Source organism: Nelumbo lutea, chromosome 2 (genome assembly GCF_056320005.1).
Source record: "Nelumbo lutea isolate HS-2025 chromosome 2, American lotus-T2T, whole genome shotgun sequence".
Classification (NCBI taxonomy): Eukaryota; Viridiplantae; Streptophyta; class Magnoliopsida; order Proteales; family Nelumbonaceae; genus Nelumbo; species Nelumbo lutea.
In genome coordinates this window covers 55,193,230-55,220,191 of record NC_142685.1, presented here as the reverse complement: position 1 = coordinate 55,220,191, position 26,962 = coordinate 55,193,230, and the positions used below count along the sequence as shown (strand labels likewise).

Here is a 26,962-nt window from a genome sequence, read left to right as displayed (position 1 = left end):
CATGGGCATCTGATTGATGGGAAACCATGACGTAAGGACATCACTCCAAAAACACTTTGGAACATTCATATCAAGCATTTTCAAGTAAGTGTCGGTTCTTCCGTTCAGCCACGCCATTTTGTTGTGGGGTATATAAGAATAAGAAGTTTGGTGAATTACAAAGTACTAAATAATCATCAACAAAAATTACAAAATACTTGTAACCATTGTACGAAACTACTTTATTTGGACGCCAAACATTTGAATGAACTAAAGAGAAAGGATTCAAAACACGACTATCAACTCTAGGACTAAAAGAGACTCTATGGTGTTTCCCAAGCTGGCACGACTCACAATCCAATGATGGAAGATGGCTTAAAGACGAGATTAGTAACTTCAAGGCTTTGATCGACGGATGACCAAGTCTATAGTGCCACTAGAGAGGATTGGAGAGCTACTTTCGGACCACCACCATCAAGGTAATACAATCCACCTGCCTCATGCCGTCCACCAATCTTCATCCACGTCTTGAGATCTTAAAACACACAATAAGAGGGATAAAAGGTTATAGAGCAAATTATTGACTTGGTTAATCTATTAATAGACTTAAAATTAAAAGGGAACTTGGGTACATATAAGACAAAGGATAAAGGTAAGGAAGTAAGATCAACATCACCAACACCACAAATGAGCAGTGTTTTAAAAGCACAAGGCGCAGGGGCCATTTTGTGCCTGAGGCGCAAGGTGAGGCGTGTGCCTTTTTGAGGCAAGGTGCACAATTTAAATAAAAAAGATAAAAATTCAAAAAAAAATCAAAAGAAATGCAAAAAATGCAAAAAATTCAAAAAATTCAAAAAAAAAAAATAAAACATAATATTAATAAAAATATTAACTTAAAAAAACCTATTATCTAAAATTAAAATACATAAATATAATATGTAAAGCATATTCAAATGAGAATTTAAAAATGAAATCAAACATATAAAATATTTTCAAGCATATAAAACCCACAATCTCTTTTCTTTCTCAATTGCATCAAGTAGCTAATGTGACATCTTACATTCCTAATTCTACGAGCCGCCTTTGTGCCACGCCCCTCAAGAAACTCCTATTTGATAATCTTGTTCATTCATTCATCCTAATAAAATATCTTCTTCAAAGCAATTAAAACTATAAAGTTATTATTTTTTGTGTGAAATCTAAGAATTTAAGACCCTAACATGGACTTGTTTGGGCTGGCCTCAAGGGACGCGACACGAGGAAAATGGAAAAAGCGGCAAATTTTTCAAAAGGCGCATGCCTGGGCTAAGGCACGAGGCGCATTAGTGCACCTTTTGAAAGAGCTGCACCTAGGACCTGGGCCAGGCGCCTACCCTAAAATGCGCCTCACTTGTGCGCCTAGGCGCACCTGAGGCGCGCCTTTTAAATCACTACAAATGAGAGAGGTAGAACCATTAGCAAGGCTAGCTGTTTGGGATGTAGAAGACTGAGAAAGTGAAGAAAACACACTTGGAGTCCCAACCATATGATCAGAGGCTCTAGAGTCAATAATTCAGTGTGAGGGTTTGGATGCCAAGCAAGCCAAACCTGAATGTGCAAGAGTAGTTGTGTTCTGTTGAGAGGATGTTTGAAGAAACTTTTCATACTCTTCATGTGGGACACTCACCATTTCCTTCCTAGAAGCACCAGTAGATGTGGAGGGTGTCTGATCTACTTGTTGGTTCTCACTCAGTGTTTTAAAAGCGCAAGGGCCAATTTGTGCCTGAATCACAAGGCATAAGGTGAGGCGCGCACCTATTTAAGCAAGGCGCAAAATTACAAAAAAAAAGCTAAAAAATTAAAAAACGTCAGAAAATTCAAAAAATGCCAAAAATTTAAAAGAATAATAAACATAATGTTAATAAAAAATATAAACTTAAAATTTAAAATAAATGTTTTAAAAACCTATTATCTAAAATTAAAATGCATAAACATAACATGTAAAGTGTATTCAAATGAAAATTTAAAAATAAAAGCAAATACATAAAGCATTTTCAAGCATGTAAAACCCACAATCTCTTTTTTCACTTAATTGCATTGTTTCGAGCAGCTAATGTGATGTAAAACATATTGCATTCTTGATTCTATGAGTTGCCTTTGTACCATGCCCCTTGAGGCAAGCCCAAACAAGTCTATGTTAAGGTCTGAAATTTTTATTTCTCACATAAAAAATAATGATTTTATATCTTTCATTGCCTTTTAAGAAGATATTTTCTTGCAATGAATGAGTGAATAACATTAGCAGTGCTTAGGTAGTAGTGCATAAATTGGAAAGGCTTCAGAGGGATTTCCTATGGAAAGGTTGGGAGGAGAAAAAGAAAATCCATCTGGTCAGTTGGAAATAGGTTTGTACTCCAAGAGAAAAAATGTGGTTTGGGGGTGAGAAGTTTGATAACTTTTAACAGAGCTTTAATGGGGAAATGGATTTGGAGATTTGCAAGAGAAAAAGATAGTTGGTGGAGGAGTTTATTTGCAGCCAGATATGAAACAGATAGAGGGGACTGGTGATGGTGTGAATGTTAGAAAACAACTTGTTATTTCCCCCTTTTTCATTTCAGCAGTGCTTAGGTAGTGTTGTGACATTTGATTGTCACTTGGCTCATAATTGTATTTGCAATAATGCAAATTGTGCTGTACACTATCTTCTTACAGTACTTTGCTGGGAAAATGTTTTTATATCAATGTTTTGTCATGCTTAGTTCCATAGTTTACTTTCATGTCACTTTGATTGTTTTCTTATGCATGCAGTGTACCTTACTCTTATCATTGATATATAATGACTTCATTTCCTTTAGATCTTTAAAAATTACATGATGATGGTACAAAATGTAATCTTGATTGAAAATTGAATGATGCCACTTTATTTGTAGGCTTTTTGATTTATCTTCTGGTCTTGAGCAACCAGAGCAGGAATACTATTTACAGCCAGTGCAACCAGGAGAATGCCGCAGTGCTGCATCAACCTGCCCTGTCGCATTTTCGTTTGGTGGTGAACATTTATGGGACAGGTTTAGTGTGAGTTCAGTTATCACGATATTGGAATATCAACTATTGTTTATTATTTGGTTGAAGTATTTTAGCAATCTCTTTACCATTATTTGTTGGTGTTTAACTATGTTTATTAAACATGCAGAAACCTGGTTAAGAAGTAAAAGCATTGTAATTAGAGATTGCAGAAATAAGAAAGAAAAATTAATCTGTCAAAATCTCTGACTTGGTTTTTCTTATTTAATGAAATTTGCAGTTATTTGATAAAAAAATCTCAGACCTGGTGATGAAAACAGTTGATTAGAGTTGCTATAATTGGTGGAATAGCTTGAAGAGTGAAGTTTTAAGAACCCTTTGAATGTAAAGTTGCATATGAAAGGAGTAAAGAAAACAATTTACGAATGAATTACTATTTATAAAATAATACCCTTCTTACATTGAATGAATAATTTCCCTTACATAAGAACACAATTCAGGGGTTGGGGGAGCATAATAATCTACGGGTTATTCACTTGGAAGCATTCTCAGATCCCATTAGGGACTAGTAAAGCCTTCAAGTGATATGCTTGATGTACTTCAAAAGAGCAGTAATTGAAAGAGATTTCAAGTTGTTGAAAAAAGGAGATGTTTTCAAGAAAGATCACATTTTGAGAAATCCTTTATAATCTGGGCTATAACCAAGCACATGAAGCAGACTAAGCAAATAATTTAGTATGGTCATAAGGAGGAAGATGCCCAAAACAGCTTCATCTAAACACATGTAGCATAGAAAAAGTTAAGAGGAGATTTGAAAAGAGACTGATGTGGTAGTAGGACAAATTACCAAGAACAGATGATGGAAGAAGATTGATGAGATACACAACAGTGTTGGTTACCTCCACCAAAAAAGTTGTTGGAGCATGGGGATCCACAAGAATGGTCCTAACAACACTCAAAATATGGCCATTTTCGAGTTCAACAACTACATTTTGTTGAGGAGTGCTAGAGCAAGATCTCTGGGGTTGCATACCATGTCACTACAAATAGGTTTGACATTCCCCATCAATATACTCTTCCCCTAAGTATGAATGAAGGGTACAAATAATATCATTAAACTGTGTGGTGACCCTGTTTCTTTTACACTTGCAAATAGTCATCCCAGTCTACGCCCCTTCCCCTTTGAATTAAAGTAGATGATGGCAAACATCTAGATGAAAAAAGTGAATCAAGTTTTTTTTGCAAAAAGATGGCCTAAACAATGATGTCATAGGTTCCAATCTTTATTACAAGACAAAAACCGGATACTAGCAGTAGTAGAAAATAAGCAGTAAGAACTAGTAGCAGGAGAAGTTGGCTTATTCTGAAATCCCAGCGCAAATAGTTGTCCCAATCTACGCCCCTTCCCTTCACCTCCTAATGTGCTGGTTCTGTATCAAACATCCATCTTGTGAGATGTTAGAATGTTAGAGTGATGTTCGGCTGATAAGAGTTCTTATTAGCCCATTCTTATGTTTAACTTATCTTGTAATTGGGCTTGTGTTAATGGGCCTGGGCCTAATCCTGTTTAATGATTTAAGTCATCTGGGTGTCCCATCACTAATTAGAGGCATCCTAGTAATTTCTTGTACCTTGTACCATATTCATCTATAAATAAAGGACTGGTCGATTGGATAGAACAGTTCGACATTCTCTTCAGTTCTGTGGTTCTCTTCTCCTCCTTACTACTTCGAGTATAGCTCTTCAGATTACATGGTATCAGAGCATTAGCTCCTTCCTGGTTTCAGCAAGCGCACTCTTTTCTCTTGCTGTCTTTTCATCTTCTCTCTTCCTTTTCTGGGTTGCTGCAGTGAAGACCTAGGAGTGTAAGAGAGTAAAGCAAGTTCGAACCTAGGGTTTCTCTTGGTGTAGGACTCAAGGGAAGTAAGACCTAGAAGTAGATGTCCTACTAGATTATCTCCAGCAAATAGTAGCTATTGGGCTACTAAGAGAGGTCTGTATAGGACAGACCTAGTTGAGGACTGATTTTAGCAGTCCTAGCACTAGCCGAAAGGGGGAGAGCTTCCTCTACAGTTGCAGCGTCGTGCTCCAGCAAGACTTGCGCAGAACAAGTGGTAAAGACTTAGCCTTCTCTACAGTTGCAGCTTCGTGCCCCAGCAAGACTTGGGCAGAACTGTGGTAACTTCAGTTACAGATTCTCTTCAGGTCGGTTATTAGTCCTACTTGTAAACTTCAGTTACTGCACTGTACAATTACTTCAGGTTGCAGAACAAGCCCTAACTGAAGTAACTTCAGTTACTAGCACTGTGAACTGGTTCAATTACTTCGACCAGTCCTAAACAGCATTGCACAGTACCCGAACTGTGAACACTTCTACCAGCACTGTGAACACTGTGACCACTTCGGCCAGGCCTGAACAGAACCACCTACAGCACTGTGAACAACTCTTGGACTGAAGTCAGGATGTCCTCACTATCCGGTGAAGTTTCCTCTAGAGATAACAGACCTGTTACAAGGTCCTCAAACCTGGAGAACCCTAATCTGCACAGCTTGCAGATTACAAGTGTGCTGCTAGATGAGTATAACTTCAAAGAGTGGTCTGTCTCAGCAATGTTGTTCATTACCTCTCGTGACCTCACAGGCTATTTGGATGGAGACAAGAAACAACCAGAAATTGGCAGTCCTGAATACACCGTGTGGCGCAAGGAAAATGCCACAGTCATGTCTTGGTTGCTGGCCTCTATGACTCCTAGGGTGGCCAGAACCGTTCATCACTTCCCCACAACTGCTAAAATTTGGGAGAAAGTATCTAAGACATATGGCCAGAAAAAGAACAATGCTAGAATCTACAGGCTGAACCAAGACATTGCAGCCCTAAGGCAAGGAGACATGTCCGTGGCAACCTACTTTGCAACATTGGAAGGCCTCTGGGAAGAGCTTGACCACCATTTGATCTTGGATTGGGAAAATGCTAATGATAAGGGGAGGCATGATAAGCAGATTGAGGAGGGCAGAGCCTTCAAGTTTCTGGCGGGTCTTGACCCTGTATATGAAGGTATAAGGTCACAGATTCTAGGGAGAGATGAATTACCTGAGCTTCACCATGTCTACTACCTGGTGAGGAATGAAGAAGTAAGGAGAAAGGAGATGCAAGTTGACTTCCAGACACAGTCAACAAAACTACCTAGAGAACATTCAGCCTTAGTCTCCACTAAGGAGTAGATTTTCAGACAAGAAGTCCCTCAAGTGTACACATTGTGGTGGTGAGAAACACACAAAGGAGAAATGTTGGGTCTTGTACCCTCATCTGAAGCCAACTGCTCTGAGAAAGGACAAAAGGCAACATAAGGGCTACACAGCAAGTGAGAATCTTGCCACCAATAACAGTAGTGACAACTCACAGAGTATTCAGACAGTGTCATCTTCCACCGCAAGGCAGGCTGCCGACTCCTCTGGACTAAGTACTTTGGGCTTCACAGCTAGTGAGGTAGAGGTTCTCAGCCGGGCATTAGCCCGTCTGAAGAACAATTCTTTAGCTTCCACCTCTCTTGCCAAATTAGGTACAACCTCTGCATTTAGTGCATCTAGTTCCATTAATTCTACCTCTTGGGTGATTGATTCAGGAGCCACTGACCATATGACACATATGTCCTCCTTATTCTCCACATATCATCTGTTGTCTGGCTAGGATAAGATGAGAGTAGCTGATGGGTCCCTCTCCACCATCTCTAGAAAGGGGGTGGTTGACCTAAGCAAGGATCTCTCTCTTAAATCAGTCCTACATGTTCCTAGTCTTACCTCAAATCTGTTGTCTGTTTCAAAGCTTACAAAAAACTTGAACTGTAGTATAACTTTCTTTCCTTCTCATTGTGTCTTCCAGGATAGATTGACGAGGAGAACGATTGGGAGTGGTCATGAGTATGGGGGCCTCTACTATTTTGATGAAGATGTCAGCTCAGCCTTGCAAGCTTCTACTACTGGTCCGAAAAGTGTGGAGTCAATAGCAAGGCTGCACTTGTGGCATGCTAGGCTAGGTCATTTGTCTTTTTCTTCCTTAGCAAGGTTGTTTCCCGAATTATGTAAGGGCATTCTGAGTCAGAGTTTACTTTGTGATGTGTGTCAAATGTCAAAAAAATGTAGATCAATGTATCCAATTTCTAGTAATGAAATTCAAACCCCTTTTGATTTGGTTCATTCTGATGTTTGGGGTCCTTCACCCATTGTTTCCATTGATGGCTTCCGTTACTTTATCAGTTTTATTGACCATTATTCTCGGTGCACTTGGATTTATCTGTTGAAAGGACGTGAAGAAGTTCCCCGGATAACTATGATGTTTTGCAAGATGGTTGAAACACAATTTGATAAAAAGATCAAGCAATTCCGTTCAGACAATGCAGCTGAATACTTTGAAAGATCCCTGAACTCATTCATGGAAGATGCAGGCATGTTACATCAATCATCATGTGCTTACACCCCTCAGCAAAATGGGGTTGCTGAGCGCAAGAACAGGCATCTATTGGAGACAGCTCGAGCCCTTCTTTTCCAGCACAATGTGCCCAAGCAATATTGGTCTCAAGCTGTTCTTACTGCATCTTACCTGATAAATCGGATGCCATCTAAGGTACTGGGTATGAAGACCCCTTTCTCTGTTTTGTGTCCCACTCTTCTAGAATTTCCTCTTCCCCCGCGGGTTTTTGGTTGTACATGTTTCATACATGTGAAAGATCCAAAGAAGACCAAGCTGGATCCTAAGGCTACAAAGGGAATATTTTTGAGGTACTCTCCTACGCAGAAGGGGTATAAGTGTTATGATCCTGTCTCCAAGAAAAAATATGTCACTAGGGATGTAGTCTTTTTTGAGTCTCAACCCTATTTCCAGTCTTCTCAGAATCCTCTTCAGGGGGAGAGTAGTGGGTTGGAAGAGGATTCTCATTCTCCCTTCTTTTTTGTTCCCATTTCATCACCTTCCACTACTACTAGCTGTAACATTCCGGGTCAACCTAGTGAGACTTCCACTGTGCCAGTTGCTTCTCCAGATTCGGCTGATGCTCCTGAAGGTTCCAGTAAACAAGAAAAAGAGATACTTACATACAGTAGAAGGAAGAAGGCCCCTCAACCTCATGATTGCAACCAGTTGAACTCAGATCAATCTGTCTCTGCAATCCAAGGTAATTTTGATTCACTCAATTCAGATTTGGATCTTCCTATTGCTCTCCGTAAGCCTGTTCGTTCTTGTACCACTCGGCATCCCATAGCCGATTATGTTTCTTACTCACACTTATCCCCTGCCTATCATTCCTTTGTGTCTGCTCTTTCCTCTGTATGTGTCCCTTCCAGGTATTCAGAGGCGGCATCTGATCCAAGGTGGAAAGAAGCCATGAATGAGGAGATGAAAGCCCTAATGAAAGCAAGGACATGGGAATTGGTGGACCTGCTAGAAGGGAAAGGCACTGTTGGGTGCAAGTGGGTATTCACAGTAAAGCACAGGGAAGATGGGTCAATTGAGAGGTACAAGGCCAAACTTGTGGCAAAGGGATTTACACAAAAGGAAGGAATTGACTACAAGGAAACCTTTGCCCCAGTAGCAAAGCTCAACACAATCAGGGTTCTACTGTCACTAGTAGCAAAATTCTCTTGGGAACTTCATCAGTTGGATGTGAAGAATGCCTTCCTAAATGGTGATCTTCATGAAGAGGTATTCATGGAACCCCCACCTGGATATGATGTTGGAAAGAAGGTATGTAAACTAAGGAAAGCATTATATGGTTTGAAGCAATCTCCCCGGGCATGGTTTGAGAGACTTTGTTTGGCCATGAAGAAAGTAGGGTACACTCAGAGCAGTGCAGATCATATATTGTTTACAAGGAGACAGGATGACAAACTTACAACACTCATTGTGTATGTGGATGATATGGTGATTACTGGAAATGATGTGAAAGAGATGAAGAGGCTGAAGGAGTTCTTAGCTTCAGAATTTGAGATCAAAGACCTGGGAAATCTGAGATACTTTCTTGGAATTGAAGTTGCTAGATCAAGAGAAGGAATCTACATATGTCAAAGAAAGTATGTGCTAGATCTCCTAGAAGAAACAGGCATGATGGGGTGCAGGCCAGCAGACACTCCAATAGAACCAAGCCATGGATTACAAGAATCAATGGGTGAGGAATATTGCGATAAGGAAAGGTACCAAAAGTTGGTAGGAAAACTGATATACTTATCCCTTACTCGGCCAGATATTGCCTATGCAGTGCATGTTGTCAGTCAATTCATGCACTCATCAAAGGCCCCTCATATGAGAGCAGTGGAAAGAATCCTCAGATACTTGAAAACTTGCTCAGGGAAAGGAATTCTATTCAGAAAAAACAACAGACTTGAAATTGAAGCCTACACTGATGCTGATTGGGCTGGGTCCGTTGGAGACAGAAAATCAACCTCAGGTTACTGTACATTCTTGGGAGGAAACCTAGTCACATGGCGTAGTAAGAAGCAGAATGTTGTGGCTAGATCAAGTGCAGAAGCAGAATACCGGGCTATGGCACACGGGGTTGCTGAACTCTTATGGCTCAGGACTCTCCTTAATGAGCTTGGTATCAAGACTGAGGGTCCTCTCAAGCTGTATTGTGATAATAAAGCTGCTATCAACATTGTCAACAATCCTGTGCAGCATGACAGGACAAAACATATTGAAATTGATCGACACTTTGTCAGAGAGAGAATTATTTCAGGAGAACTTTGTGTGCCTTATACTCCATCAGAGATGCAGATTGCAGATGTATTAACTAAAGGGCTGGCATCAATGAAGTTCAGGGACATACTTGGCAAGCTAAACATGATTGATATTCATGCTTAGCTTGAGGGGGAGTGTTAGAATGTTAGAGTGATGTTCGGCTGATAAGAGTTCTTATTAGCCCATTCTTATGTTTAACTTATCTTGTAACTGGGCTTGTGTTAATGGGCCTGGGCCTAATCCTGTTTAATGATTTAAGTCATCTGGGTGTCCCATCACTAATCAGGGGCATCCCAGTAATTTCTTGTACCTTGTACCATATTCATCTATAAATAAAGGACTGGTCGACTGGATAGAACAGTTCGACATTCTCTTCAGTTCTGTGGTTCTTTTCTCCTCCTTACTACTTCGAGTATAGCTCTTCAGATTACATGAGAAAGTGACAGTATGACCATGCTCAACAAGTTAACCAATAGACATTATATTAGTGGTAAGTTTGGGAACAAACAAAGTTTGAGGCAATAAGAAGGGGGAGGAGTAAGAGTAGATCATTACAGCTAACTATACCAAGTTTCTCATTGTCGGCTGTAATTATATGCTTATTAGATGTGAAGGGGTAAGAAGACTGACCACAAGTGGCCCCCATCATATAATTGGAGGTGCCAGAATCTACGATATGCTGATACAAAGATGACTAGCAGATGAACAACAATTGGTAAACCCACCAGACATGCCAAAAGCGGAAAAAGCAGAGGAGATTGTTGATGACATGAGTTTCCAAATCTTCTCTCCAGTCATAACACTAGAAGCATCTCCCTTTATCAGAGCAGCAGATGATGATGTGGCATCTGATCCTTTAACCGAAGTCTGATAGGCCCTGTGTTGATTTTTCTTCTCTGATATCATGTCAGCGCAGTTCAAACAAGAGAAGACAAACAGATTTGTGGTGTGTCCAGTGAATCGATCACACCAAGAGAAAGGTATTTGTATTAAAAAGAAATAAAAGGACAATTCTGTCCTTATGTTACAAGAAGTAAAATTACACTAACACAAAAGAATAAAAGAATGTGTACAAGAACTAGTAAAATTACTACTTTAACTCTCACTGTCTCTACAGTTTAATTAAATGGCAAGGTCCACAAATGCACATTTAGGTAGCTGGCTAGAGTGGGTGTGGGAGAGAGTCTTTATTGAGGTACACCAATTCTGAGCTTCATTGTACAACAATTTCAGAATCTAGATCACTGAGATGTAATATCTGCTCTCTGTTGCTTGTCTCCCTATATATATTTTCTTTGCAGTTCTGAGAGTCTATTTATCACCTCTGTGTCTCTTGCTCTTTTTAAGATTTTGGAGCATTTTTTTCTCTCTATTTGGTTTTTAGTGGCATGTAGGGGTGATCACAGGCCAGGCTTAGCACCTTTGGCCAGGACTAGAAAATTGAATATATTATATTTAGTATATATATGATATACAATATATGCATATAATAAATGATGTGATATATAATATACACATATTATGTGCTCCAGGTTGGCCCCGGCCTAGACACAAAACTTGGGCCCAAGCTTAAACATTGTGGGCTGGTCTAGAAATGATCACCCCTAGTGGCAGGTTGCAGCTGACTTTGTGAACATTTTCTCTACTTTCTCCTCTCCAACTATCAAAAGAGGGAAGATCATGTGGAGGTGTACTGGATCTGCTATTCTATGGTCAATTTGGGAGGAGAGGAATGCTAGAGTTTTTGAAGACAAGAAGCGTTATCCAGAGACATTGACAAATATCATAAATTTCAGAATGGCCTATTTGACTCTTACTAAGGATGAGTTTACCGATTTTTTAGTTGATGATGTTACGAGGGTGGCAAGCCACTGCAGGATCTTCTAGTAGATGGCAGATTCATGTACAGAATTTGTCCCTTCCAAGGAGCTATGAAGTTGATGACTGTTCTTTGGGAAGTCCAGGGAATTCAGGGATTATTGGTGCGATTAGAGGCTCTAATGGAAAGATTCTTTGTGTCTACTCAGATCCATCTGGTGATGTGATTGCTTTTAGTGCAGAAATTGTACCTTTTTTGCAAGGGTTGAAACAAATGTATTCTTCAGATTTCTCAAGATTGGAAGCAGATGAAGATTTAGAGACTGTTATTAGTTGGATGAATGGTTCTGGCAGATGTGTTATTTTATAAGACAAGCTAGAGACCTTTCATCTAGGGTGATCATCTCATTCATCTATGTCAGGAGATTACTAATGAATTGGATGATAGTCTTGCTAGATCTAGAGTAGATAGAATAAAGATATATTTAGGAGCCTCAATTCCTTAGGGACTAGTTAAAATATATGTAATGGGACTGATTTATTGATGTTAGGGTATAAGAATAGGGTTCAGCCTGTTTTTTGAGCTCTATTTCTTTCTTCTCATCATTGTATTTCTCTATTCTTATGTCTTTATTAACAGAAATTTTGTTTTACTGAAAAAAGGTAAAAACAATTCCGGGTAGCCTGTACAATATATTGGGTATAACAGTTTATGGATGGTCAGCCTTGATTGGTTTGTTGGACCTGCAGCCCCTTCTGGCAGCAGGGCTGATGAGAGGCTTCAGTAGAGGAGCTATTCTAAGGAAGATTTGTCCCTTTGCTATCAGTTGGTGTCTGTGGCAAGACAGAAACAGCAGAATTTTCAGAGATACAACATGCAAATGTGTCATTTTTTGTTTTTGATCAGCCAGTGTATCATTAGAACATTTGAAAGGCAAGATTGAGCATCAGCTGGTCTTTTGGGCTTGAGCTTACAAGGAATTTTATAATTATAATTTCTCTCTCTCTCTCTCTCTCTCTCTCTCTCTCTCTCTTTCTAATCAGTGGTATAGTATTATATTTATTCTGATGTAAATCCCAGGCTGCTTTTGATGTAAAGGTATGCTTCCCGGTTGGTTTCAATAGCAGTCTTTCTTTTTGTATAGTTTTTTTGGAGGGTCCTTTCCCCTCCCTTTATTACAAATATCCATCTTTCAAAAAAAAAAAAAAATCTTTGCTTCTCCAGGGAAGAAACAAAGTGGGGAACTGTCTCTCACTTGTGACATTGAAGAGCATTTCCATCAATGTGACACCCATTTGCCTACCATTTCAATTTCTTGATTTGCATGAGTAAAATATCCAACCGTTCAACAATGAAGAAAAGCCTTGTCCCTTAATTCTCTTCAAGATCCAATGCCACCTATTTGTATCTACCATCCATGAGGACTGATGTGACATTGTTCCTCAGCCTCTTGAGACTACCTTTCTCACATAGCTAACTAATTGAACATCCAAATCACCAAAAGACACATGAAATGGCGAATCTGATGCACTGTGGATCTGTTGATTCTGTTGCAAGATAAATGCTACCAGGTCTGGACTTGGTTGCATGAAAATTAATATGGTGTTCTCAATTTCTACTAACATTTGTTATGACATCTTACTTTACTAATCATCTGTTCATTAATTATATGGTAGGTGTTATAATGGAAATATGCTTAGATTGCCATACCATATATTAATGATGAATTCTTTATGTGCCATTCTGCAGGTATTTATTTTATTTTCTGATGGTTCTATCTACATTCTTTGCCCAGTTGTTCCTTTTGGGAGGTATTCCAGCATCAATTGAATCATTTGCCACTATGCTGATCATCATAAAGGATACTTTAGACCCGTTTTGTATATGTTTTTTTTATATGCCAACTGAAGTTGAGTCTTTTATTCTGTCAGTATCTACAGATGGGAAGCTATTGGAGAAATATATAATGATGCTCAAGCATTCGGGCTGAAATCATCTAGCTCAAGAGCTGTTAGTAATTCTAGTCTGGCTATTGCATGGTTGGAAACAACATTTCCTGAATTATCTCACCAAGAAATGGAAGGATGTAGTTTTCCAGCACTCAAAGCTCATCCATATGCACCTTTTGATGCATCCCTTACATTGCAGGTGCTTTTCTCCTTGAATAGTGCAGTAGAACTTCTATGGTTACACATTTGGGAATTTGGTCCTATGTTAGTTTATGCATCTGTCTTTAGCTGCTATGAGCTATGCTAGATGAAATGCTAAATTTTTTTCCTACGTTATTCATTAATTTACATATTAATGGATGATCATGTTAAACTGTTTGCCGAGGAGCTGGCTAGGGTATTTATCATTGCTTAAGGGATATAATTAGCTCTTGTCTTATTCCTATGATGATGTGGCTGTAACCTCTGTTGTCATAGTTTGAATATTGACTGAATTAATTTAATGCCAATCACAAAAGCAATGTAATTATTGGCTTCGTGAGAATTCAACTTCTAAGATGGATTTTTCTTTAATATTACTAGATACTCTTTAGGCCAAATTCTTTGGCTTACCATGGGGTTAGACCAATCAAATAGATTGAACTGAATGACTCCCATTTCAGTATTTATCAATGTTTAGACAACTGGACCAAAGGTAGAACTATTTTCCCCTCTAGGTCACTGTTCATCGGTTCAACCGGCTAGGTGAGCCCAGTCAAACCATGACATCATCATATATGTAATTATTATATGTAACATGCATAATTATATGATATGTACATAATAATATTAATCATATACATGTATACAAAATGCAGTTTTTGTTGTAGTTTAGCATTTTTAATATAAAAAATTAGGAGTTCAGGCAAAAAATGCACTTTTTGGAAAAATAGAGGGGGCAAGGTGCCTTTGGTTCCTTGGAATGCCTAGATCGTAAAAAATACCCAAAATAAAAAAAAATGTCACCCTAATTGAACAATTGATCTCAAAAACCTCTAGAAGTTTGCATATTAGGTAAAATAAAATGATAATAAATTGGCTGGTTTTGTGAAACCAGGACCAGTCCACCAGTTCTTCAGTTGGATCAATTGGTTTGCCATTTTTTGCTGCTTTTTTATCACCTCCGGTTTTTGGGCTATGTGTATGACCGAACTACCTGGTGTTCATGGGTCTTGTTAAAGTGTGCCAATTAGGGGTAGTTTAGTCTTCTTATGTTTGTTAAGTAGCTTGCTTATGTAGCAGTGTTATTAGAGTTACTCTACCCCACACTTAAGTAAGGGCATTTTTGTCTTTGTAAAGATTATTAGAGTCTAATATAGATTAAGGGGGTCGACTGTATGGGTAATCCATCAAATTTTGACAGACCCTTCTTCTTCTTCTTCTTCTTCTTCTTCTTCTTCTTCTCTTCTTCTTCTTCTTCTTCTCTTTTTGGTTCGGACTACTGTAGCACTAGTCGAAACATGGTATCAGAGCCATGTTCCTGACCTACTTCAGTTGGTAAAGCGACTCAGCAGTGTTTGTGACTCTTCTCCTTCGTTTCTAGTCAGTCAATGGAGAGAACTGGTTCGCCCTAGGTCAAAAACATCACAGCTCGTCTCTCTCTGTTGCGCATAACCTTCTTCAGCAAGGAAAGTGATTTCAGCAGTGAATGGTTGGTTGATATTCTCAAAGGAAGGTCAGTTTTCTCTTCTTCTAGTGTTACTGATATTTCTGGGTAGAAACCCTACAAGAAGCTGTTAGTATTGATTGGAACCTAGAGAACTAGGTTCATTGTTGCCCTAGAAAGGGCTGTGTGTGCAGTAGCCGAATGGTGTAGGGCTGCTGTGAGTTGTTGAGTGGTGTTAGGGCTGCTGTAAGTGGCCGAGTGGTGTAAGGTGGAATGCAGTGACCTTGCCGAGCTCTTTGTGGTTGTATAATGCCCTCTTAAGTGTGTTAAACAAGTCTGAACTGGGTGTAGCAGTTTTGATTGTGTTATGGTGCTTGTGATGCACATTTTCTTTATTGAGTGGTTGTAAGAGGGACTATTGGTGATTAGTGAGTGGTAATTTGATGCTTATGTGGTCTTAGGTGTGAAGACAGCAGTAGTGTAAATAAGAACAAGTGTGTGCTCCCACTGTTTTGTTTAGGGGCTGCTATAGGTGTTGAAGTATCAAACTGTGAACAACATCAATCAGCTTGTAGCTGAGAAGTAAGGTTAGAGGCAACTATGAAAGAGTACAATGGCAGCAATAGGAGATGGGTACCATGATCAGAAACCTAGTGTGGTTATTTCCCCCAACTATCTAGGGGTACAAATGACCTCAATTAAGCTGCATTGTGAGAACTATGTTCCATGGGCTAAATCAGTAGAAGTTTTACTCAAGGCAAAGAAGAAAGTAAAGCATGTAAGAGATGAGAAGCCACCAGTTGACTCTCTAGGGTTTGATGATTGGGAACAAGAAGATGCTCAAATCATGACTTGGCTATGGAATAGTATGGAGCCCAAAATTAGTGCCAACTTCATGTTCCTTGATATGACTAAGGATATATGGGAGCATGCTAAGAAGCTATATTCTGGACAAGATAACACAACAAGAGTATATTAGCTTTATCAGGAGTACTTTGATTTACAATAAGGAACCAAAACACTAGAAGAGTACTATGCCTGCATGAAGAATATAAGGAATGAACTCAATGTCTATCATCCCCTCACTCCAGATATTAAAGTTCAACAACAGCAAAGGGAACAACTAGATGTTACAAGATTTTTAGTGGGGCTGAAGTTGGAATATGAACCAGTTAGAGCCCAAATATTGGGGGGTCTCTACTCTTCCTACACTTGAGGAAGTATTCTCAAGGCTTCGTAGAATTTCTTTGGGACAGACTGAGAACCTCACACAGTCTGATAGATCAACACTTGTGATAGCTAGAAGGGGTGGACATAGTACAAGAGGGGGTGGTCATGCTCCCAGAGGAGGCCGTGGCAATTCGATGATTGGTCGGGGTGGCCGTGACTCAGGGGGAGGCCATGGCAGAGGAAAAAATAACTCTACAAGGAAGTGCATTCATTGTGGTAGGGAAGGACACACAGTGAATTTCTGTTATGACCTACATGGCCCTCCCTCAAAATGGGCTAATCATGCTGTAGCAGGCGAGGTTGATATCAGTGACAGTAAACTGGCAGGTCGAATTCCTCCCACATCTACATCTACTTATGGGAGGGAGATGGTGAGTGTACCGCGTGATGAGTATGAACGGTTCCTTCAAACTACTTCACAGCATACCACTGCCACAGATGCCCAATCAGGTATTGCTTGCATGTCATCTAAATCTCCATCCTGGATTATTGACTCTGGAGCCTCAGATCATATGACCGGGACTCCAGGTGTGTTCTCTTCTCTTTCTGAAACCTCCACATCACAAACTATTAGACTTGCCAATGGGTTCTCATCTCTCATCTGTGGTGTTGGTAATGTTGACATGGCTTCTGTCCCCTTATCATTTGTTTTATATGTACCTAAGTTTCCATTCAATCTTATGTTTGTTAGTAAAATAACCAAGGCTCTTAATTGTTCTGTTACCTTCTTTCCTTCTACTTGTGTTTTTCAGGATCTCAAGACGGGGAAGAAGATTGGTGGGGGGCATGAAGCTAGTGGATTGTATTACCTTGACGGTGGTGGATCTTCAATTGCACTTTAGACTTCCCCTACTCCTCTACAATGGCATTGCCAACTGGGACATCCATCTCTCAAGGTTCTCAAGATGTTGGTTCCATCATTGAGTCAGTTGTCAGTTTTACAATGTAAGTCATGTCAGTTTGGTAAACACCGTCGTGTGTCCTTCAGTCCAAGGGTTGAGAGTCGTATGTTGAGTCCTTTTTCTTTGGTTCATTCAGATGTTTGGGGTCCAATCAAAATAGAGTCTTATAATGGGTACACGTATTTTGTCTCCTTTATTGATGACTGTTCAAGAATGACATGGATTTACTTAATGAAAGAAAGAAGTGAATTATTTTCCATTTTTCAAAAATTCCTTGCTGAAATACGCACACAATTTGGCGTTCCAATCAAAGTTCTCCGTTCAGATAATGGTCGTGAATACTTTCTTACTTCATTTCAACAGTATTTAAAACAACATGGCATTATTCATCAGACCTCATGTGCTTTCACCCCTCAACAAAATGGGGTGGCTGAACGGAAGAATCGTCAGCTTCTTGAAACTGCTCAGTCTATGCTTCACCACATGAATGTTCCTAAACGGTCTTGGACTGATTTTGTACTCATTGCATGTTTTCTCATTAATCGGATGCCCTCTTTTATTCTTCATGGTCAGTCCCCCTTCTCTATCTTGTTTCCCACTTTATCTCCGTTTCCATTAACTCGTGTCTTTGGTTGTGTGTGCTTTGTCCACAATCTGAGTCCTGGAATAAACAAGCTAGATGTGCGCTCAATTAAATGTGTCTTCCTTGGCTACTCTCGGATTAAAAAAGGGTACAAGTGTTATAATCCCATTGCCCGAAAGTGCTATGTCTGCCCTGATGTCACATTTTTTGAGTTTGTACCCTTCTTCTCCAGTCATGAAGCACCCTTGTCTTCACCCTTACCTCCTCTTCCTCTTCTTGTCAGTGATCCAGTTCCAGAGGCTGTTGTTGGAGTAGATTCATCACCTCATCCAGTGTAGGTCACCACTGAACGACCACTGATCCGACAAGTTTATACACGTCGAACGACACCGGCCCCTCCTCCGGCTTCTACCTCATATGTAGATCCTCTTATGGCTCCTATTGCTGAAACTTCAGACCTTGACCTACCCATTGCCTTACGGAAAGGTAAACGCAGTTCTACCCTCCATTCCATTTCCAATTTTGTTTCTTTATCTCGTCTTTCTACCTCACATCGCCAGTTTGTTTCACTTTTGTCCTCTATTTCCATACCTAACAATGTTCAAGAAGCTCTTAGTTCACCTGGATGGCGGCGGGCAATGGAGGAGGAACTTTCTGCTCTTCAACATACTCAAATGTGGGAACTTACTACTCTCCCACCCGGTAAGCATGCTGTGGGTTGTAAATGGGTGTATACTGTGAAATACTTGCCCGATGGTAGTCTGGAGCGTCTGAAGGCCAAACTTGTTGCTAAAGGTTACTCACAGTTGTATGGAGTGGACTACATGGAGACATTCTCTCCGGTGGCTAAAATTGGTTTTATTCGTGTACTCATTTCCTTGGCATGTATTTATGATTGGCTTCTCTTTCAATTTGACATAAAGAATGCCTTCCTCCATGGTGATCTGGTGGAGGAGGTATATATGGAGCAACCACTTCGGTTTGTTGCTCAGGGGGAGGTTGGTAAGGTATGCAAACTGAAGAAGGCAATTTATGGGTTGAAGCAATCTTCGCGTGCTTGGTTTGGCAAGTTCAGCGAAGTGGTGAAGAGTTTTGGAATGAAGCAATGCCAGGTTGATCACTCAGTGTTCAACTATGACTTAGAAGCTAGGAAGATTTTATTAGTGGTTTATGTGGATGATATTGTCATCACTGGTAGTGATAAATTGGGGATTGGCAAATTAAAGGTATTTTTGCAAAATCATTTTCAAACAAAAGACCTTGGAACATTAAAGTATTTCTTGGGAATAGAAGTTGCCAAGTCAAAACAAGGTGTAAATTTGTGCCAAAGGAAATATGTCCTTGATCTATTGGAAGAAACAGGACTGTTAGGTGCAAAGCCGGTTGAGACCCCTATGGAACCAAATGTTAAGTTGAGCAGTGATACAGGAGAGGTATTTGAAGATCCTGAAAGGTATAGACGACTAGTGGGAAAGCTGAACTATCTGACTATCACGAGACCCGACATCTCCTTTGCAATCAGTGTGGTGAGTCAATTCATGCAAAACCCTCGTATACCTCACTGAGATGCAATCCTTAGAATTGTGAGGTATCTGAAAGGAGCTCCAGTGAATCCTTTGAAGTAGTTGGGTATACAAATGCAAACTGCGAAGGCTCAGTGAATGACATAAGATCTACTACAGGCCATTGCACATTTCTTGGAGGAAATCTTGTGACATGGAATAGTAAAAAGCAGACGGTTGTGGCCAGAAGCAATGTTGAAGCCGAATATAGGGCCATGGCCCACACCACCTGTGAATTAGTGTGGTTGAGGAATCTCCTATAAGAAATTGGGTTTCACATGGATAAACCTATGAGATTGTATTGTGACAACCAAGCTACAATGCATATCTCTTCCAATCCTGTCTTTCATGAGAGAACAAAGCACATAGAGGTTGATTGCCACTTTGTGAGAGAGAAGGTTCTTCCTGGAGAGATGAATACAGAACATGTGGGCTCGAATGACCAGTGGGCAGATTTGTTTACAAAAGCTCTAAGCTCAGGGAAAGTGAACTATCTATGTAACAAGCTGGGATTATATGACATATATTCTCCAGCTTGAGGGGGAGTGTTAAAGTGTGCCGAATAGGGGTAGTTTAGTCTTCTTATGTTTGTTAAGTAGCTTGCTTATGTGGCAGTGTTATTAGAGTTACTCTGCCCCCCACTTAAGTAAGGGCATTTTTGTCTTTGTAAAGATTATTAGAGTATAATATAGATTAAGGGGGTCGACTGTATGGGTAATCCATCAGATTTCGATAGACCCTTCTTCTTCTTCTTCTTCTCTTTCTGGTTCGGACTACTGTAGCACCAGTCGAAACAGGTCTGGTCCCGATTCTCTAAACACTGGTATTTCTTGTATTTATTATAGTTTATAGAAAACATGATTCTTGATAGAGCACAATGGTGCGACAAGATTTACATTCCAACCTCAAATGGCTGGGATTAAGGCTAAGCTTAGTTGAGTTTGAGTTTGAGGTTTAATAACATCTAGAATTACATTTAGGATGGATGACAATAGAATTTAAAACCTTCTCCTTGTGGCCTTTTTTTCCTGCACATCCTTTTCTGATACCCTAGTCCTTTCAGTTTCAAAGGGGAACCTTTCCAGCAAAAGAGATTTGGAGCAATCCGATAGATACCTCCTAAGGTACAATCATTCTATTGGGAAGCTTTCCGTTGGATGCGGGTTGGCTCTCCACAAGATATTACCACACTATTTAGCCCAAACGTTTTCAGACAAACAAAAAAGAGGGGAAGACTATTATGGAAGTCAGCCACGGCAGCAACTATTTGGACAAATAAGGAAGAAAGAAATGAAAGAATTTTCAAGGAAAGGTGTAGGAGTTTAGAAGATATTATAGAGGTCATAAAGATAAAAATTGCTCACTAGGTAAAAAATTTGGAAGCATTCCAAGTGGTGACAGTAGGTGATATTCCTAAGAGCCTGGAATGAAGTAGCAAGCTCTGCCTTTATGAAAGACAATAATAATGGACTGGAAGCCTTCTCCAGTTCGCCATATGAATTTTGTTTCGCCAATCCGTTCTATTTAAATCCATATCTACTGTTAAATAATTAGTGCTTAAATCATTTGTTAATTGGAAGCTTCCTCCAATTAATAAAATAAAATTGAACTTGGATGGAAGCGCTTTGGGAAATCCAGGATTATCAGGAACTGGAGGTGTGTTCAGGGATGCGATGGGAAAAGTGGTGGCATTGTTCTCTGGGCCGATTGGAATAGGGGACTCTGCAAGAGCTGAAGTTTAAACTTACACCAAGGAATGAAGATAGCAAAGCAATGTGGGTTTCAGCATGTGAAGATTGAGGGTGACTCAAAATTGGTACTCTCTTGGATGAATGGCAGAAGCCCAGGTTAGTGGATATACAAACATGTTAAAGAAAATGGAAAATGGGATGGCTGATTTCTTTGCTAAGCAAGGGGTGCATAGGGAATTTTTTAGGCAGATTTTTGGGGTTTGAATACATTTGTAACAGAAACTCGCTGTAATTATTTCTTTTTGAACTGACTGAAATGAACTGAATACTGAAAAAATGATGCAAGTAGAGGTTCACCACCAAACAAAGTCAATGAGAAAAACAAAAGCAAGTAATGCAGCAGGTGAAGGAAGAATATAGTAGCAAGCTACAATTCAATTCATAATGTGCAAATTCAATCAAATAATCCCTGCCTTATCTTCATATACCAATATACCATTAAATCAGGTTTGGATTAATTCCTGTGGTACATTCAATGGTCCCTACTTTCAAAGGAAACACCCACAAAAGGGGTAGCCGCAGATGCAACTATAGGAGAATGGCAAGCTGTGGCTAGTCATATAAGACAGTAGGGATGTCACTAGGTAGGATTTAGTGGTAAACCCATTATTATAGGGCCTGGTCAGGCTTGACCAGGTTTTGGGTTGGGGGTGACCTGTTGATGTAGTAGCATTTAAACATTTGCAAATATAGCAGTGATTGAGTCTAGGTGTACTATTTATGGGACAACTCAGGACAGGCCTGGGTTAGAGTAATTTTTTGCCAAACCTGATCCATTGACATCCCTTACGGTAGGTAACAGCATAGTTGTCAAGGCGACGCCCTTTGAGGCTCGCCTTGCCTAATCGCCAAACAGTTTTGTACTATGTATTATAAAATTCTTTTTTATTCTTTATTTTTTGACATTATAGTTATAAATAAGCACTATTAAACTAAAATATTCATTTTTTGTCTTTATATACTGATTTCTTTTTATTATTTTCTTATTTGTTAAGGTTTAATCAATATAAACATTGCTAAATGCTGTATTGAACCCCCAAAGACTTTAAAACCTGAACCAATAAGTAAGGAAGAACTTAAATTTTTGTCTAATCAACACATTTTATTTTATTCTTTTCGTATAACAAAAGTAAGGGTTCAGCCCTTATATTTTTTGAATTTTCTTTTCTTTCTTTTTCTTCTTGTGAATATGTTGGTTTTCTATACTTTAACATGAACTCTATACTTTTCAAAAGAAAATTATGAATAATTATTAAGGAAATATGGTTATGGTACCTAGGGAACTACCCTAGGTTCTATGTTTTCTACATAAAAAATCCACCGCCTAGGCGACTAGGTGACAAGGTGCCCCCCTGTCGCCTAGCCTCACCTTGGTGCCTTGAAAACTATCGGTAGCAGAAGAATAGGAAGCACCCAAGAGTGGTTCCATCAAGCTTAATTTTGGTTGATGTTCTTTGAGTAACCCAGGCCAGTTGGGGGGAGGTGAATTTAGAGGGATGATGGCAAATTGTTCCCAATCTGTTCAGGAGCAATCAGTGTCGGAAATGCAATACAAGAAGAAACCTTGTCTCTTCTTCTTCAAGGTCTAAAACTTGGTTTTCTTTGGGCTTTGAATGATTGTGGAAGGAGACTCTCAAGTTGGGCACTGGGCACTTAGATACTTGATTAGAGAAGTGCAACTGGTAGCATCCCCATTGAATAGTGACTGTTCATAGGCACACTATAGGTACATAAATTACAGTTACAATACACCTGCACACACACACACACGCTCATCACCATCATCATCATCATCATCATTAAGCTTTATCCCAACTATATGGGTAGGCTACATGAATCCAGTTTCACCATTTCATTCTGTTCAGTGCCATATCCATTGGGACTAGACCTGTTCATGGGCTGGGCAACCCGACGTACTGGCCAGCCTGTTCTATATTGGACTTGGACAAATTTTTAAGCCTGTGGGCTTGGGCTTTCTCAAATAAACCTGGCCCAAGCCCGAGCTGGCTTGATAATACTATATATAACAAAAAATATAATATATTAATAATATTATTAGTAGCAAAAAAGCATTATGCAATATTCTATATATTATAATATATAGAATATTGTATAATATATTATTAATAAAATATAATTCATATATTATAAAATTTCTGTTCAGGTCGGGCTTTGGGATTTATATAGGGCCAGGCTTGGGCTTGGGCCTAGTCACCTTTTGTTTATAAAGAGGCAAAGCCTGGCTGTGAACAGGTCTGGTTTTGGGACTGGCTGTACACACTCTATAGTCTAGACCTGTTCACGGGCTGGGTTTCTGGCCAGGTCCATTCTAAGTTTGGCAAAAGCCCAGCCTGAGCTCTGACCATGACTTGCTCACTAAATAAACATAGAATGAAGCTTTACTGTGACGATAATTAAAATAATTACTAATATAGTAAGACTAAAGACCACAAAAGTAGTTATTTACTCTTACTGTAATCCCCCATCACCACAATAGTCGTAATCAGGTATTGCATTAAAATACTTAATTAGGCCCTCCTGCATAAAAAAAAAAATCAATTTATACTCTTTGCATGATAGCTAATAATAAGAGGAATAATTAATTTAAATGATCCGATCTTGTTCATCAACAATCAATGGTTGCCACCCATGAGAAGGGAAATTCCCTTCTTCCTCTCTACTATAATTGTGTTTTAATAAAAGATTTTATTAATTGAGAAGAGAGAGAAAGAAACAAAATCTTCTCTTGGGTAGCCTTGGCTACCCCCCCCCCCCATTACAACTTAACAAACTAAAATACTTAGAATTTTCAATTAAAATCTTCTCTTGTGTCCTGTTGACACCTTGCTTTGCTAACTGATTTGCTAGATATTAGACGACCTTGGGATCCAATGGAATAACAATTGCATGTTCCTTGACTGCCTTCTAAACTTTTTGGTTTCATTTCTGAAGTACCATGGACCCTTTTCATTTTGTTTCAACCAGCTTATGACTACTTTTGAGTTTCCTTCAACTATTAACTCTCTCACCCCTATATCTGATGCTTTTTGCATCCCAAACACCACTGCATTCATTTCAGCTGTTGTGGAATCTCCAGTGCCAAGAGGACCTGAATATATTATCAAGATTATTCCACTTCTGTTTCTTATCACCCCTCCTATAACAGAGGAACCTGGATTACCTTAGCTACTTTCATCAAAGTTTAATTTAATGAAGCCATTCTCAAGTGGATTCCATGACCTTAAAATTTTCTTCTTTGAAGAGGATGAAGCTGCAATTATCCCTCACTTTCTGATTACAACATCAAAGGTAAGTCTGAGAACAAACTCAAAGCGTTAACCCAATGTGCCACCTTTACCATAATCCCTTGTATAAAAGCTTACTTGCTTCTTTTCTTCTCATCAAAGATTCTTATATTTCTTTCCTCCGAAATTGTCCAAATCACTGCTGCCCTCATGCATCTCCATAATACTCTCCCCCTCCTTTTTGGCAATCTGAAAGTAGAAGGATCAAACAACCTATCCAAACTATTTGGGGTGTTCCACCTGCATCCAAAGAGAGAAAAAATCCAATCCTAGATACAGAAAGAAAAGGGGAAGGAAATAAGATGATAAGCAATTTCACCATTAGATTCCCACAAATAACACCAATACTAGTTCAATATATTCATTTTCCATCTACTGGCACAGAAAGAGAAACGGTTTATGTTTTATGTTGGAAACTGCCTTGTCTGGGAATGTTCAGCAAATGTCCTGTGTGTGAGTTTTTCCTCATGTTGCTGACAAGAATTTACCTTTTCTTTCTTTTGTTTTGATCCAATTCACATCAGTTTTCCTTGTTGGTAAAGGTTTTTTTCTGCATGCTAATCTCACACTGATGTCAGTAACTTTTTTGTTTACTGTTATAAGGGGACTAAGAAATCTTTTTCTTTCAGGGGCCTCTCCGTAAAGTATGCCATGGTGAGGAAGAGGAAGATTCTGGAGTTCGAGGTGCAGTATGTGAAGGTCATGCAGTGGGTTTTCTTTACAATTCAATCAGCAAGGATTCAGTTTTGTTAACTGCCTGGAGCAGTGGACAGTTGCAGATAGATGCCCTAGCTGATGAAATCCAACCAGTCTGGAATCTTGATAATCGGCCTCGAATTGCTGTTGATTCTCATGATCATATCATTGGACTTGCCATGATTTGTGAATCAAACCCAGAGGAGTTTTCTATTGTGAAGTTCGACCAGCCACTAGATCACACAGTTTGGTTAGGACATCCACCCCCTCTATTGAGACTGGCTGTTGTGGATTTGGCTTTACCTAGGAAGGTAGATTATGGATCTCTTCTTTCATTGTTTGCTGATCCCCTTATCCCAGAGAGAATATATTGTGTCCATGGTGGTGGAATAGACTCAATAGTGCTCCATTTTCTCCCATTTACTAGTCAGATAAATGGGAATGATGAATCCATGAGGGCTCCTTCTGTGCATCCTGTTCTTAATACTTGTCTGGAGGGAAGCTGCTCTCCATCTCCTCTTTGGGGTTTTGTAGCACTGGCAGATTCATTTGGGTATTCATGGATTGTTGCAGTCACCTTATCTCAAGAATGTATTGTGCTAGAAATGAAGAGTTGGAATGTGTTGCTTCCCCTTCATGTTGATGTGGGCAAGAATCAGATAGGTTCAGAAGAGATTCCAGAAGTAGACACTCCCGATATTATAAGCAAAGAGCTCCTTAGCATCCCTAAGGTGGATTTTGTTCCTCAGGCTTCACCTAACCTGCGCTCCATGACTGCTGATTCGATTGAAGGCCGATCAACGCTTCATAGATACTTCAAACTCTTCCATGAAAATTATGTGGAGTATGCACACAAGGTAAATAAACGACTCAATTCATGTCAAATGTTCTTTGTTATCCTAATGGTTCACTTCTAATGAGAAAGCCAATTTCATCTAATTAACCCTTATCGTTGTGATATGATTATCTTCAAATAAGGTTTCTAGTCTTAATGGTACTGAACTACTGATTCTGATATCAAGTCAATAATACAAGATGCTTAGGTGTTTTTTTCTTCTTTTGAATGGTAAAAAGATGCAACTTCATATTATAATGGAGGAAGAGATGCTGTCATGAAGGATTGCTGATACAACTGATGATCCTGATCAAAAAGCAATAATTACAAGTACTATATATTTACCAAAACTGAACTAATTCCTTCTCCGTGATAATTCTGTCACTGGTTACTGAAGTGATGACTTTGGAAACCTTCAAACTCCTTGTTAATGCTAGCCCAAAGGATAAGAAGCATCTTCACCTTCCCCATCATAGCTTTTTTTGTAATCATCTTTATCATAAAAATTCTGCTATTGTGTTCAGACCAAATTGACCAACAAAGGGCCGATTGAATACACTTCCAAAGTATGATACAACTCCTGCTAAAACCTTTTAAGGGCCAGAAAGAGTTAAGGGTAGATATATCCTTTGGAGCCCCCAATTAAACTCCAAACAACTGCAAGAAGTGAGCCCAAATGCTCTATAATAGATTGTAGTGATGCATAGGTTCTTTAGTCCTCACTCAAGCAACTCTTATTATCCAGCACCATACTCTTAGACAGTAGGTGATTAATTGTAAGAACTCTGTCCAAAATCACAGTCCATAAGATACTTTGAAGGAACACCGGCATTTCTTATCCACTTCTCTCGTTTGTCTGCATCCCACTGCTCTATTAACTTCTTGTAAAAAGACCAACAGAGAACAGATCTGAACTCTCAGTTGTCTGCCATCTCCGGTCTTGAGTATTATTTGTGGATTTCCCTGGTTCATCTCC

General features: G+C 39.4%; 1 protein-coding gene across 2 annotated transcripts in view; it reads left to right on the top strand.

The window, feature by feature from the left end:
• Positions 1-26,962, top strand: part of MOS7 (nuclear pore complex protein-like protein) — a 43,487-nt gene that overhangs the window by 15,332 nt on the left and 1,193 nt on the right. For both annotated transcript variants that reach the window (XM_088971307.1, XM_088971308.1), the window contains 4 exons: positions 2,889-3,033; positions 13,278-13,339; positions 13,460-13,676; positions 25,085-26,008. In XM_088971307.1, the coding sequence (XP_088827433.1) occupies positions 2,889-3,033; positions 13,278-13,339; positions 13,460-13,676; positions 25,085-26,008 (1,348 nt within the window). The remainder of the gene's footprint in view (positions 1-2,888; positions 3,034-13,277; positions 13,340-13,459; positions 13,677-25,084; positions 26,009-26,962) is intronic.